Below are 12,525 nucleotides of genomic sequence, written 5' to 3'. Positions count from 1 at the left end.
GGAATTGTAAAGTGCTTAATAAAAAATCTGAGGGCCCTCATATGTAATTACTACAGAATCTAAACCTGGTTGAAGGCTTGTAGGAAAAGCCTTGTTTTTATTTGTGTGCAGAAGGTCTGGAGGGTAGGGGCTAGCCTGATCTTCCTTGGGAGAGCATTCCAAAGCCAGGGAGGCAACCAATGAGAAGGCCCTCTCTCTCGTCCCTGCCAGCCATACTTGAGACATAGATCTTAAGCCCATGTGGGTTCATAGAAGGTAGCCATAGAATTTAAAGTAGAATGGCAGTGCTTTAATGGTGTAGTGTGATTATTTCCTAGGATTGACTCTTTTGAGTCATAAATTAGGAGTCAGGTGCATGTCAATTGCTTAGGAAAACAGAAGCATATAAAATATTTCTATTAAATATAGATTCCTATGATAACACACCCAACATCTATTCTGCATTACCCATATCCAAGACTTTGAAATCTCCATCTAGACACAAGACAATTGTACAGTAAAGATACAATGCAATTGTACAATGAATGTAACCCCTGTGGTCCCTCCTGTGATCTTATGAAAGTCCTCAAGATAGAATTTGCATTAAGCTAAAAACCTGCATTGGTACCAATGGGATCTTTATCCCCAGTGCAAATATTAGCTTCTGATTTTTACCAGGACTGCAGCAAGGAAAGAGAGGTTAAATTTCCTCCTATTTAGTATTCTTCGTGCAACCACGTGTATATTTTGTACAGAACAAGTTCTCAAGTATAGCATTTTTTGTACCAGAAACAGCTGTATAGATATTACATTAACCATTATTGCTGCGTGCCTTTGAGTTGTTTCTCACACATGAGCTCCTAAACAGAACCTACCAAGGTTTGTTCATAGGGGTTTACTATTGCCTTCCTCTGAGGCTAAGAGGTGTGACATGACTAAGGCCACCCAGGGTTTCCATGATCATGCAGGAATTCAAGCATACTTGACATCACCAAGTGGATTTCTATGGTGAAATAGGAATTTGAGTACTGGTCCCCAGAATCCTTGTCCAACATACAAACCACCACAACGTGATACATTTCTCAGTAGTACTGTATCTGCTCTATCTTTCCATCTATAGATAAGATACAGTGAAGCATTGTTTGAGGGGATAAAAGGGAGATTTTATCCAGAAAGCTTCAGACATTTCTATCAACAGCCAGAATAAAATAGTGAACCAGCATTCATCGTTCTGGTTGAAATCTTGCAGGTCCAATTATTGTACTTAAGTCATCATAAAATGTGGAACAGAGTTTGTCTACAAGCAGATGAATGACAATACAATTGGATCCACCCTAACATTAATACAAAGAAGTTTAAACATCAGTCACAGAGATAATGCCATTAATTATGGAACACCCCAGACCAAAAGGTATGCTAATCAACCAACCAGCTATACAACTCCAACCTTATATAACCTATTTTGATAGAGTGAAGACAGATATACTTATTACCCATCCTTTCCCTTTTGCAAAACTGCCAATTTTTTAGATATCATTCCAACAGCATTTCCAAACAAATATTTTTGATTATTATTATTTTTACAGTTTAAGATGGCTGGTCATGTTTATTATTGAAATGCAATAGATATTTTAGCCATCCTCTTTCATTCTTGGGCCACATCCACATTCAGGGCCGGCCCCACTCATGCGGCAGCTGACGCCGCCGCCTCGGGCGCAGGCCCGGGGGGGCGCCGTCAGGCTGGGCGGGAGGCGGGGCACCGCCCTGACGGTGCCCCGCCTCCCGCCCAGTGCGCCCTGGCCCGTCTGGCCTGCTTGAAAAGGCCAGACGGGCGAGCGGGAGTAGCGTGGGAGGCGGGGCCAGCTCTGACGCCGCTCCCCCCCCCCGCCCAGCGTGCCTTGGCCCCGCCTCCCACGCTGCGTGGGAGGCAGGGCCAAGGCACGCTGGGCGGGGGGGGGAGCGGCGTCAGAGCTGGCTCCGCCTCCCACGCTACTCCCGCTCGCCCGTCTGGCCTTCCTAGAAGGCCAGAAAGCAGCGGAGGTCCCTCCAGGCCGCAATGCGTGGGAGGCGGGGCCAGGGCACGCTGGGCGGGGGCGGGGCCAACTGTGGCCCCGCCCCCTCACTAATCGCCATGGCCCCGCCTCCCACGCAGCGTGGGAGGCGGGGCCAGGGCGCGGGAGGCGGGGCCGGTGGCGGGGGCGCTTTTCAGCACCCCCGCTTCCCATTAAAAATTATCTCCGGCCGGCCCTGTCCACATTCTATAGTTTGTTAGAACATTAGTCAGAATCCAAAGGATACCAAGTTGTTATATTCACTGATGGAATTGTTTCCATTAGCAGAATCAGGAAGAAGGCAATCCTTGTCATCAATTCAGGACAGTAGCAGCTTGTGGCTTCCATGCTATCTGAATAGTTAATTTGTTCCAGGTTTTAGGCTAAAATATAAAGGCGTTGTGACTGAACATTTTAGCCCAAAATTTAAAGAAGCTAAGTGATTGACCCTATCCAGCAAATGGGATTCAGCACCTTTCAAAGTAAATTTCAAAATAAAATCCAAATTGACTTCACCAATATATTAATACGGAAACAGCTAGGGCCCATCCAGACAGTCCCAAAAACCAGGACCTGTCTTGGTTTTTACTGACAGCATCCAAACAAAGCCTCCTCCAGTAAAAATGAATTAATTCAGAATTAATTTATTTGTTTGTTCTGAATTGATTAGATACTCCTTTAGATCCAGCCCTTCCTGAAAGTCCTGGGTCTAATGGGGTAGTGAGCCTATGGAGACTCACCCACGGGTAGCCCTAGCTCCTGCCAACCTAGCAGTTCGAAAACATGCAAATGTGAGTAGATCAATAGGTACCACTCCGGTAGGAAGGTAACAGCACTTTATGCAATCATGCCGGCCACATGACCTTGGAGGAGTCTACGGACAATGCCAGATCTTTGGCTTAGAAAAGAAGACATATACCAATCCCCAGAGTCAGACACGACTAGACTTAATGTCAGGCAAAAACCTTTATCTTTACCTTTACCTTATAACACAACTTTAAACACACTTGTAGTCAGAGGTGAGACATATGTGCTGCCCTCCAGACATTATTGGCTTCCAATTCCTATCTGCCCTAACGAACAAGGCTGATGATGGCTGATGATGGTTGGGGTTTCATAACAAACCCCCAAAGAATTTGATTGTGTCTTGATTCCACATAGTGCATCTGCTAGGTTAACTGGTGGTTAGAAAAGGATATGGGTAAAGTCATCCGGCTGCTAAACTAAAGGAACTCATTTCCATCTACAATTAAAACGTGACTTCTTGTTTTTAGAAATTGTTCTGCTTCAATAATTCAATAAGAATGTATGTAGGTGTATGCAATCCAACTTTGCATTATCTCAATACACCTGTACAACCTGTTTGCACAACCTTTTTTATGGTTGTATCACACCATCCCATGCACATGTTCCCTTGGAGGCTCCTGAGGTACCTTACAAACTTGAAAAAAATGTAAAAGCAGTGTAGCATGTTACAGTTTCAAGTTATATCCTACCCCTGCACACAACTCTGCATTCATCTTCTACACAATAATATATACTGCCTTTGCTATACACATTAAGTCATTTTTGGTATAATAATTTGGCAGAATACTGCTATGATTAACAATTATCTCATGGTTGATAACCTTAGCTTACTAAAATCTTCTGCCAAGCTACTTAGATTTTACATGTTTTGTAGCTGTAGGGACCAAACTCAAAACAAATCTTCGAAAAATAATTGCAAATGTTAATGCTTTATAGTTAGCATTAATGAGCCTCTCCTACTCATTCCTACTGCAACTTCAGTTTGGGGCAGGGAAAGTATGTTCTCATATGTTAATCAAATTTTTGGAATATCGTTATTTCTGTTTTTCAAACAGTGACAGACCATGTTGCATACTTCCTTTCAGTATTGGGCAAGAGCAACACTATAGAAAATATGGCCAGATGCCAAAACTTCCTGGGCATTTCTTGAATGGGAGAGTGGTAAAATGTGGCTGTCCAGATATTGTTGGACTACCAGTGTGCAACTCATAATACTATTGCCAGTGGCAATAGCCTATCAGTACCCCTGATCGTACAACCATCCCAGGACTTGTGTGGTGAATTGGGCACTTCTGTGGCAGCATCTGTCACAATCCCCATTCTCTATATTTTTTTTTTACCATTTGCTTTGCAATTTCATGAGGCAGTTCCGAAGTGTCTGTAAATGAATAACAACAAGCACAGCTGAAAGCTAGAGTTATGCCACCCACTCAGAAATGTGGCTTAACACAGCTGTAGCAGTGCAATTATGTGGCATCAGTGGTTGTGCAAAGATACTCATCATCATGACAGTAGCTTGCCACTATGCCGCACTGCAGGAGTAGCAATCATGCAACAATGTCCTGGGAAAGAAACAAGCAACAGAATCCTGTGCTTAAGACTCATACCTACTAAATTTAAAACCCCTCAAATTGTGGCAGTTTTCTCAACAGTGGTGCTGCTTCTTACCCCAGGAAGTAATTAAATATTGTACGGGTTAGGGCAGGGGTCCTCAAACTAAGACCCATGGGCCGGATGCGGTCCTCCCAGTTCATTTACCTGGCCCCTGTCCTAAACTTTAGACTTAGGGTTGACATTTGTTCTTCCACATAGATTTCCAGTTCTTTGGCTGCCAGGAATGTGTACAATTTGAATGTTATATGTGTCATTGGTGATGCAAGCTATAAGATGCAGAGAAGCCGGGGGCGGGGGGAGTAGGTATAACTCATAATTACTACTTTAATTTTTTGAAGTTGATATATCAGAATGAGAGCTATGTTCTGGTAACCACAGGCTATGAGTAGGGTAGGACAGGATCCAACTAACCATTTGTAATGTGACCAGTATCCTTTATGGGGAGCCTCATCTCTTACATTTCTTATCCTGAGGGTCCAACAGAAATCATAGTATACTTTGAACACAAAATGACCTTGAATGATTTCACTTCACATGCAGAAACTTCTTACCAACGACATACAATTAAAGTTTTTCTCTTTATCACTCGTTTTCAGGATTGAATTACCAAGATGCAAAGTTTACTTGAATAGTAACACACACATAGTTTTTGAGCAATGATTTAATCAACAGGTCAAAGCTATAGATGCCTAATGAGCAATAGTGTTTATAATACATTCATTTCAAAAATAATGGGAAACGGAAAAAGAAGAGCACTTACAGACATCAGCTTTGCGGAGATTCCTCATGCGTATGATTCTTACAGTAAGAACATGGCAAGGAAAATTTTCCATCTGTAATAAAACAATATATAGAAGGACATTGTGCACATCAATTTCTTTCTTTTCTTTTTTTTTTGCAATATAGTTTTTATTTATTTCTTAAAGATAAGGATACATTGAAAGTGGGGGAACATACTAGACAGTGGAGAACAGTAGAAAAAGAGAGTAAGTGAATGAGGGACACAGAGAGAAAAATATCAATAGGATATCAATAGTACACTAGAGTCTCACTTATCCAACATAAACGGGCCGGCAGAACGTTGGATAAGCGAATATGTTGGATAATAAGGAGGGATTAAGGAAAAGCCTATTAAACATTAAATTAGGTTATGATTTTACAAATTAAGCACCAAAACATCATGTTATACAACAAATTTGACAGAAAAGGTAGTTCAATACATGGTAATGCTATGTAGTAATTACTGTATTTACGAATTTAGTACCAAAATATCATGATGCATTGAAAACATTGTCTACAAAAATGCGTTGGATAAGCCAGAATGTTGGATAAACGAATGTTGGATAAGTGAGACTCTACTGTATGTTTGTTTTATATATTTTCTTATTGACTAAAGCTTGTTTATGCATAGTTTTGATCTGAATATAGTCATTTGCATTGTTATAATGTGTGTATAATTTTCTGCCAAACTTTTTGAAGCAAGGTGCAGTGAAGCAAAGGTACAAAGTGAATAACTATGAAGACAATATAGAATACACTATATTTTTCATTGAAATTCTTTTTTGTGTTTAGTAAAATATGAAATATGATTGTGTAACTTATTTTCACTAGGTTGGATTTGAATGTCACCTTTCACAAATGGAAACTTTACTTACTTGCACTGAAGACTTTTGATTCATCAAAGTCATTGTCACTTATTTTACCTTCCAAATTTACTCTTCCTCACTACTCTAAATTCTCAAAATCAGAGTTGGCAAGTCAACTCCCTACTCATATTGATGGAAATGTCCAATATAGGGATGTAAATCTTTTCCACACCCAAAAAAAGGAGCTGCAAAAGTGTGATGACTCATGGGCCTTGTAGTCCTGTTCCTAGTACTATTGTGGCAGACGAAGAGGAAAACATGGGATTTTCGCCGGTTCAGCCAGAGCCGGAGCCTCTCCACCTGCAGGATGTTGACGTTTGCCCTCAAGAATTCAGCCAAACAGGCCTTGGGCAGAACTCCCCCCCGTTTTCCCGGAGGGACAATTATACTAAGGATAGGGGAGTCAGGGAGGCTAATCGCAGAAGCCTGAGAATCGCTGCCAAACAAATGGCTGATTAGGTCTGCTTCCCTTGGGAAATTCTAAGGAGTCATGCATCTGGACAGAGTTGGGTTTCGCTTCTCGTTCTCTAGGGAAAGAGTTCTGTTGGCGGGAAAACGAGACCCAATATAGGTGTTTGTCGCAAGGGAAACTTTGCGGAGTCAATTGATCAGCTTGAGGAGAGAGATCGTGTGTGGACTTCGTAATCCCAGTTCCTTGCTTCCCGGATCAAGTTTCAAGCCTTGCCTTGTCTCACGTTTTTACCACGGACTATGTTTCATGCTTCATGTTCATCTTGCCTCCAGTCAAGGATCTAGTCGAGAATCAAGTTTATTCCAGCCTTTGTTGTCAAGCTCCATTGGACTCTGTTATTGCATAAAGACTCTGTTATTTCCCCACACTATTGCTTGGCAAAGTGTGTGTTTCGGTCAAGTGGATTAAAACTTTGAACTCTAATATCTTATATTGGACAATACATTTCTGGACCATATTTGACCTTATCTGAAAGGTCTGCTTCTGAACTATATTCTTCACTTGTTTTTATTGATTTTATATAATTCTTTAATAAAGATATTAGATAGATTCTGGCCTCTGTGTAAGGTTATTGGTGCTCTGCAGCCTGGGTCCTGACAAAAAGTTTTATCCATGGTGGCCAAGCCCACCATGGACTTGTGGGTGCACCTTCCCCTCTCCAGTCTAGATCACCATTATTAATGGTTTTCTCCATAAGGAAAATATATTTTAAAATTGAAAAAGATAAGCCTGTGTCCATATTATATTTTTTCATGATCAATTTTGACATCATAATTAGTAGTTTTTATTGTGGAAAATTGGACAAATCAAATCCTTTAAATGATATTCATTTGTTTCCTACATACAGATGATAATCTAATACTACTCATAGTTTAAATTCAATAGCTAATATTAATCAATGAATATCACAAAATTATGTAATCTGAATCTTCCAAGGGGCCAGCTTGTGTCTCAAGACACTTCCTCTGCCATGACAGAGAGGAAAGTGTGTTTTGGGTAGTTCCGATGAAACTATCCAATTATTTTTGCCCATAGTCAATTCCATATTTTCCAGATCTGTCGTTGCACTGCCCTATTCACTAAAAGCCTGATCCCACAGCCAAGATTTTATCTTTCTTCTAAAAGCTAGGAGGAAGGGGGCTGTCACTGGGGAGGAAGTTCCATAGCTGAGGGGCCACCACTGAGAAAGCCCTATTTCTCATTCCCACCAGTCGCGTGTGCGAAGGAGGCGGGACTGAGAGCAGGGCCTTCCCGGATGACCTTAATCTCAAAGATGGTTCTTAGGTAGAGATACGTTTGGATAGGTAAGCTGGGCCGGAACCGTTTAGGGCCTTATAGGCTACAGTACATGACAGTAGTGTACTCTTTTTAATGAATATACAAAAGATGGGGTTTCCTGTTATAGTGGTTAAAAATTGCTGCAGCTATCTAGTCATGCTGTTGAAATGAACCACTGCCATTAATCATTTCCTGTAACTAAGACATTTGATAATATTTCTTAATCATTACTGCAATATTATTTCTTGCAATCTGTACTTCCTGTGGGTGGGGTCCTGAGTGCACAAAGGGGTATGTTTACATTAATGTAATTATTATTTATAATCTGTATATAATTTAAATGGCAAAAATACATTATAGTCTTTATCTCATGCAACTTCATTACAGTTCCACAAGATGGGTCACTCACCTAACATATATGAGGCCCTTAAACCAAAACATGTCCCAAAGCTACCTATTCAATATGTTTTAACAATTCTGAAAAAAAAAAATTGTTCAAGAAGGCTGAGAAACCCACCCATCCGCAAAGCATGTTTAATTCAATGGAAAGGGCTGTAAGTGGTAGGGAACAAAATTCCAATTTTACTGAAAGCATCACATGAATATAGGTATTGTTTTTCCAAGATAGCTTTTAATTTGCTATCATCTTGGTACCCAGGGCTCCGATGCTGGACTTGGCTTTTGAACAAAGAGAATGAAATCTGATTTTACAGAAGAAAACAGGTTTTTAACCATTAAATACCAAAGAATGGCCTGTGCCCCAGCCATATGTCTGGGGCAGGAGAAGGAACTTCTAATGCCCTGTGCACTAGGCAAAGGTATATGTTGGAGTATCACTGTTACTACTGTACCATTGAATTCGGACAGTACAACAGCAATATTGGCTCTTTAAATATGGGTGGGCTACATTGGATTCTATATACCACATTTTCCTCTGCCCTTTTTATTAGGTTAAATAAAAATAAATTGTTAAAGTTCTGCCTGAGTTTAAGGAAGAGGGTAGGATGATGAAGCCTGTGAGTTCTCCTTCCCTCTGTAGCTCTTGTGCCTCTTAGGCCCCTTCTACACTGCCAAATAATCCAGATCATCAAAACAGATAATCCACATTATCTGTTTTGAACTGGATTATCTGAGGGCTCATCTACACAGCACTTAAAACATGGGATTTCCCGAGTAAAAAATGGGGGAGGTGGTTACATGACACTAGCTGTAAATCCACACTGATTTGCTGCAACAGACAAAAACATGGAGTAAAAATGTCCCCTTTTATCCCGAATCTGACAGGAAAATGGACACAATGGCGAGCAATTAGAACTCTCTTAAACTCTTTATTTAAATGTTATAATATTGATCAGAGCTTAAATAAACATTTGGAGGAAGAGAGAAATCTGGCAGAAGTTTTATAAAATATTCCCTCCTTTATGTGCTGAACCTCATATGCACACATGTGAATCTGCTTATATTTATATTAAGATATATACATGTGTGTGTATACGGTCCAGCGCATAACTGAGTGATTTTTTAGAAAACCTTCTGCTTTATGTCTCCCATCTGCCCTTCATCTTGTTCTGATACAGAGGAAGACTGTGAGGGCAGCGGGGGACCCAATCCTGGGAATCACAGGTCTGTGTGGGGACATGTTCTCAGGTCCCTGGGTTTTTTTGTCCTCCATTTAAAACCCACATTTTTGTGCTGTCTGGAAGCATCCTAAGTCTACGTGCCAAATAATCCAGTTCAAATGGCCATGTAGAAGGGGCCTCAAACAACTGCTCTGTAGGGCAGAGAACCCCTCTAGAACCCCTCTAGAACCCCTCTAGATATATAAATATAACTTCCTTCTATTACAAACTGTCCAATATTTATTATTGGCAGAAAAATCTAGATCTGTTCCTATCCAGCACCTGCTAATTGGAAAGGGGTACACATTGAACCTTGGCATTGAAATGGGATCAAGAAGGGGAAATATGGCACAGCACTGTGATACTATGCCACAGGTATGGCAGAGGCCCATCTGCTCCAAAATACCCTCTTTTCACTGTCAATTCTCAGTCTACCTACCTGCCAGTCTACCTGTAGGCTTTCGTTGACTGCATTTGGATCAGGTTGGAATATTTCCCCTTTTCCATAGAGGGGTATGTGTGTTTTGGTGCCTCTAATGCTGCACTTGTTTCCACCCCTGTTAATTTTGAGAACGCCGTTTATATTTTTCCTTTCTATGAATCCCCACTATATACCTCTGCCAAGTGTCACCCATGTATAGCTTTCCGTGACTGCATTCTATAGTTTGCATTTTGTGGGGGCATGTGTAACATCTTCTATCCAGATGTTACACTTACTCTACAAAATTCGTGTTCTGTAGAAAACAGGAAATGTGTAAATACTTCAGACAACTTAAGGTTCATGTCACAAGATCTACAAATCTATCTAGGCATATTTCTTCGTTTTGAACTGTATTGAATGGGACTTGGATTTTGGAAAACACAGGAGTTATAGTCTACCTGGGCTTTGCTAGTTAGTGTGTACTGTGTACTGCAACTAAATAGTTACACTACTGAATGCAATTTGATTTGCAAAGAATTAATTAATTAATTAATTAATTAATTAATTAATTAAAAGTATACCTTACTTTCTTCCCAAATAGAATTCAAGGTTGTCTACATTTTAAAAAGAAATGTCATTAAAACAATTATTAAATTGTGTTGTCAAAGGCTTTTCATGGCAGGAATCACTGGGTTGTTGTGAGTTTTTCGGGCTGTATGGCCAATGTTCCAAAAGCATTCTCTCCTGACATTTTGCCCACATCTATGGCAGGCATCAAGCATTTAAGAGTTCTTTCTCCTACCCTGGACATTCCACAGATATATAAACTCCACTTGCCTAGTTTGCAACAGACCTCACAACCTCTGAAGATGTTTCTGAAGTTGTGGGCGAAATGTCAGGCGAGACTGCTTCTAAAACATGGCTATACAACCCAATTATTAAATTATTAAAGAAACATTAAAAACAGCACACCATTTGCACACACACACACTCACACACACACATTATAGTCCTCTAACTAAAAACTAAAAAATGGAAAGTCTGCCTGAATAAAAAAAATACCATTCACTTCCCAGTGGAAACAGAGCAGGGAGGGAGCCAACCAGACTTCCCGCAGAAGGGATTTAAATAGTCTGGAATCAGCCACAAGGAAGACTCTTTTCTTCCAAGACCTCATTAATCTTCCAAGACTCATCAATCATACCCGACAGTAATTTGAAAATGCCACAATAATTTTCACATAAGAGGAGAAAAACTATACGTTAATTAACAAAAATGATTTAGCTGACCTGGAAGAAATAACATGTCCTCTTAATTTTTCTTTATACTTTTTCTGCCATTAAGTACACATAGTTTTCTCTATGAAAACTGGTAAAAGTCACACAAGATCATTACCATACATGCATACACCTGCTAACAGATCAGGAACATCTTGTTTGGATTATTGAACTATTATTGCTGACTTAGCACTACTCATGCATAGAGATGTAAAGTGCACGTGTTTTTTCACTCCCAATGCAGAAGGGCATCTCAGTTCAAAAAAAGGGTTATCTAATGTAATATTTTTCCCATTTGAAGTTTTGTAGAGGTTTTGGAGAAAATGCTGGGCAACAACTTTGATTTTTCCACAGGGTTTCTGTGCAAAATTCCATGGCATCTTGCATAAAAAAAATCATTTGGTGCAAAATGCTACAAAATATGTTTTTGAACAAAGTTCAAGAAAAAGTAGTGAAAATTTTGCAGAAAAATTCCAGTATGCAAATCAATGAACCTAGTAATAAAAAGCACAACTTTCATAACATTACCCAGTAATGATAAAATATTTTACCTTTTTTCCTAGCTTGCAGAAGTGAAATAAGTAACAATGTACAATCAGTTTGTCTCACTTGTCACATCACCTAATGGGAGTGCTTTGACTGTATATTCCCACATGGCAGAGAGTTGGACTGAATGTGGCCCCATCTGCACTGAACTAGAATTTGAGCCCAATCCAGTGTGCTGGACATCAAATGGGGATCGCCAGGAGTCTTCATAGGACCAGAGTCAGGAGAGAGTCCCCACCACCCAGCAGTGCCAGACATGGAGTGGCGCTGATGGGTGGCCATCCTAAATGTCCCCACCCCACTTACCCGTGGAATGGTTCCCAGCAGAACATGGTGTCTATATTTTCCTGCCACTCCCTCTTATATTAGAGTGAGTGATGAGAAAAAGGTAGGTGCTATGTTATGGCCAGGGACCTCCATGACACAGGGAGTGGGGGACAGCGAATTCTGCCATCCCATGTCATTGGGCTGGCTGGGCCTGGGGAACATGGGATCACAGTCAGGACAGTTGCACCCCATTTGTCCTCAACGCCCCTGAGCTGGGGGAAAGCCCAAGTCTTGCAGCAGGATTCAGGCTTTTCCTCCCAACTTTGGGTAACCTGGGCCAAGACCAAAGATCAGTCGTATGCAGCATGTAGCCACTGTGCAGCTGATCAGCATAGATTTTGGCAATATTGGAATCAAGTTCTAAGTTCTTACTTAGAATTGTTTTCTAAATGGATTGCCTTGGGTTCTGTTTGCTGAAGGAAACAAGCACTAAGCTCCAAGTAATTTCTCTTGGCAAGTTACCCTGTTGTCAATTACAATTCTATTTT

The 12,525-nt window shown here is 40.6% G+C and overlaps 1 protein-coding gene across 1 annotated transcript in view; it reads right to left on the bottom strand.

Annotated features, from left to right (window-relative positions):
* Window positions 1-12,525, bottom strand: part of LOC100561210 (cytosolic phospholipase A2 epsilon) — a 57,331-nt gene that overhangs the window by 34,884 nt on the left and 9,922 nt on the right. The window contains exon 3 of the mRNA XM_016992252.2: window positions 5,212-5,284. Within this exon, the coding sequence (XP_016847741.2) occupies window positions 5,212-5,284 (73 nt within the window). The remainder of the gene's footprint in view (window positions 1-5,211; window positions 5,285-12,525) is intronic.

This window comes from Anolis carolinensis, chromosome 1 (assembly GCF_035594765.1).
Source record: "Anolis carolinensis isolate JA03-04 chromosome 1, rAnoCar3.1.pri, whole genome shotgun sequence".
Taxonomy (NCBI): domain Eukaryota; kingdom Metazoa; phylum Chordata; class Lepidosauria; order Squamata; family Dactyloidae; genus Anolis; species Anolis carolinensis.
This window is presented reverse-complemented; position numbering and strand designations above follow the sequence as displayed.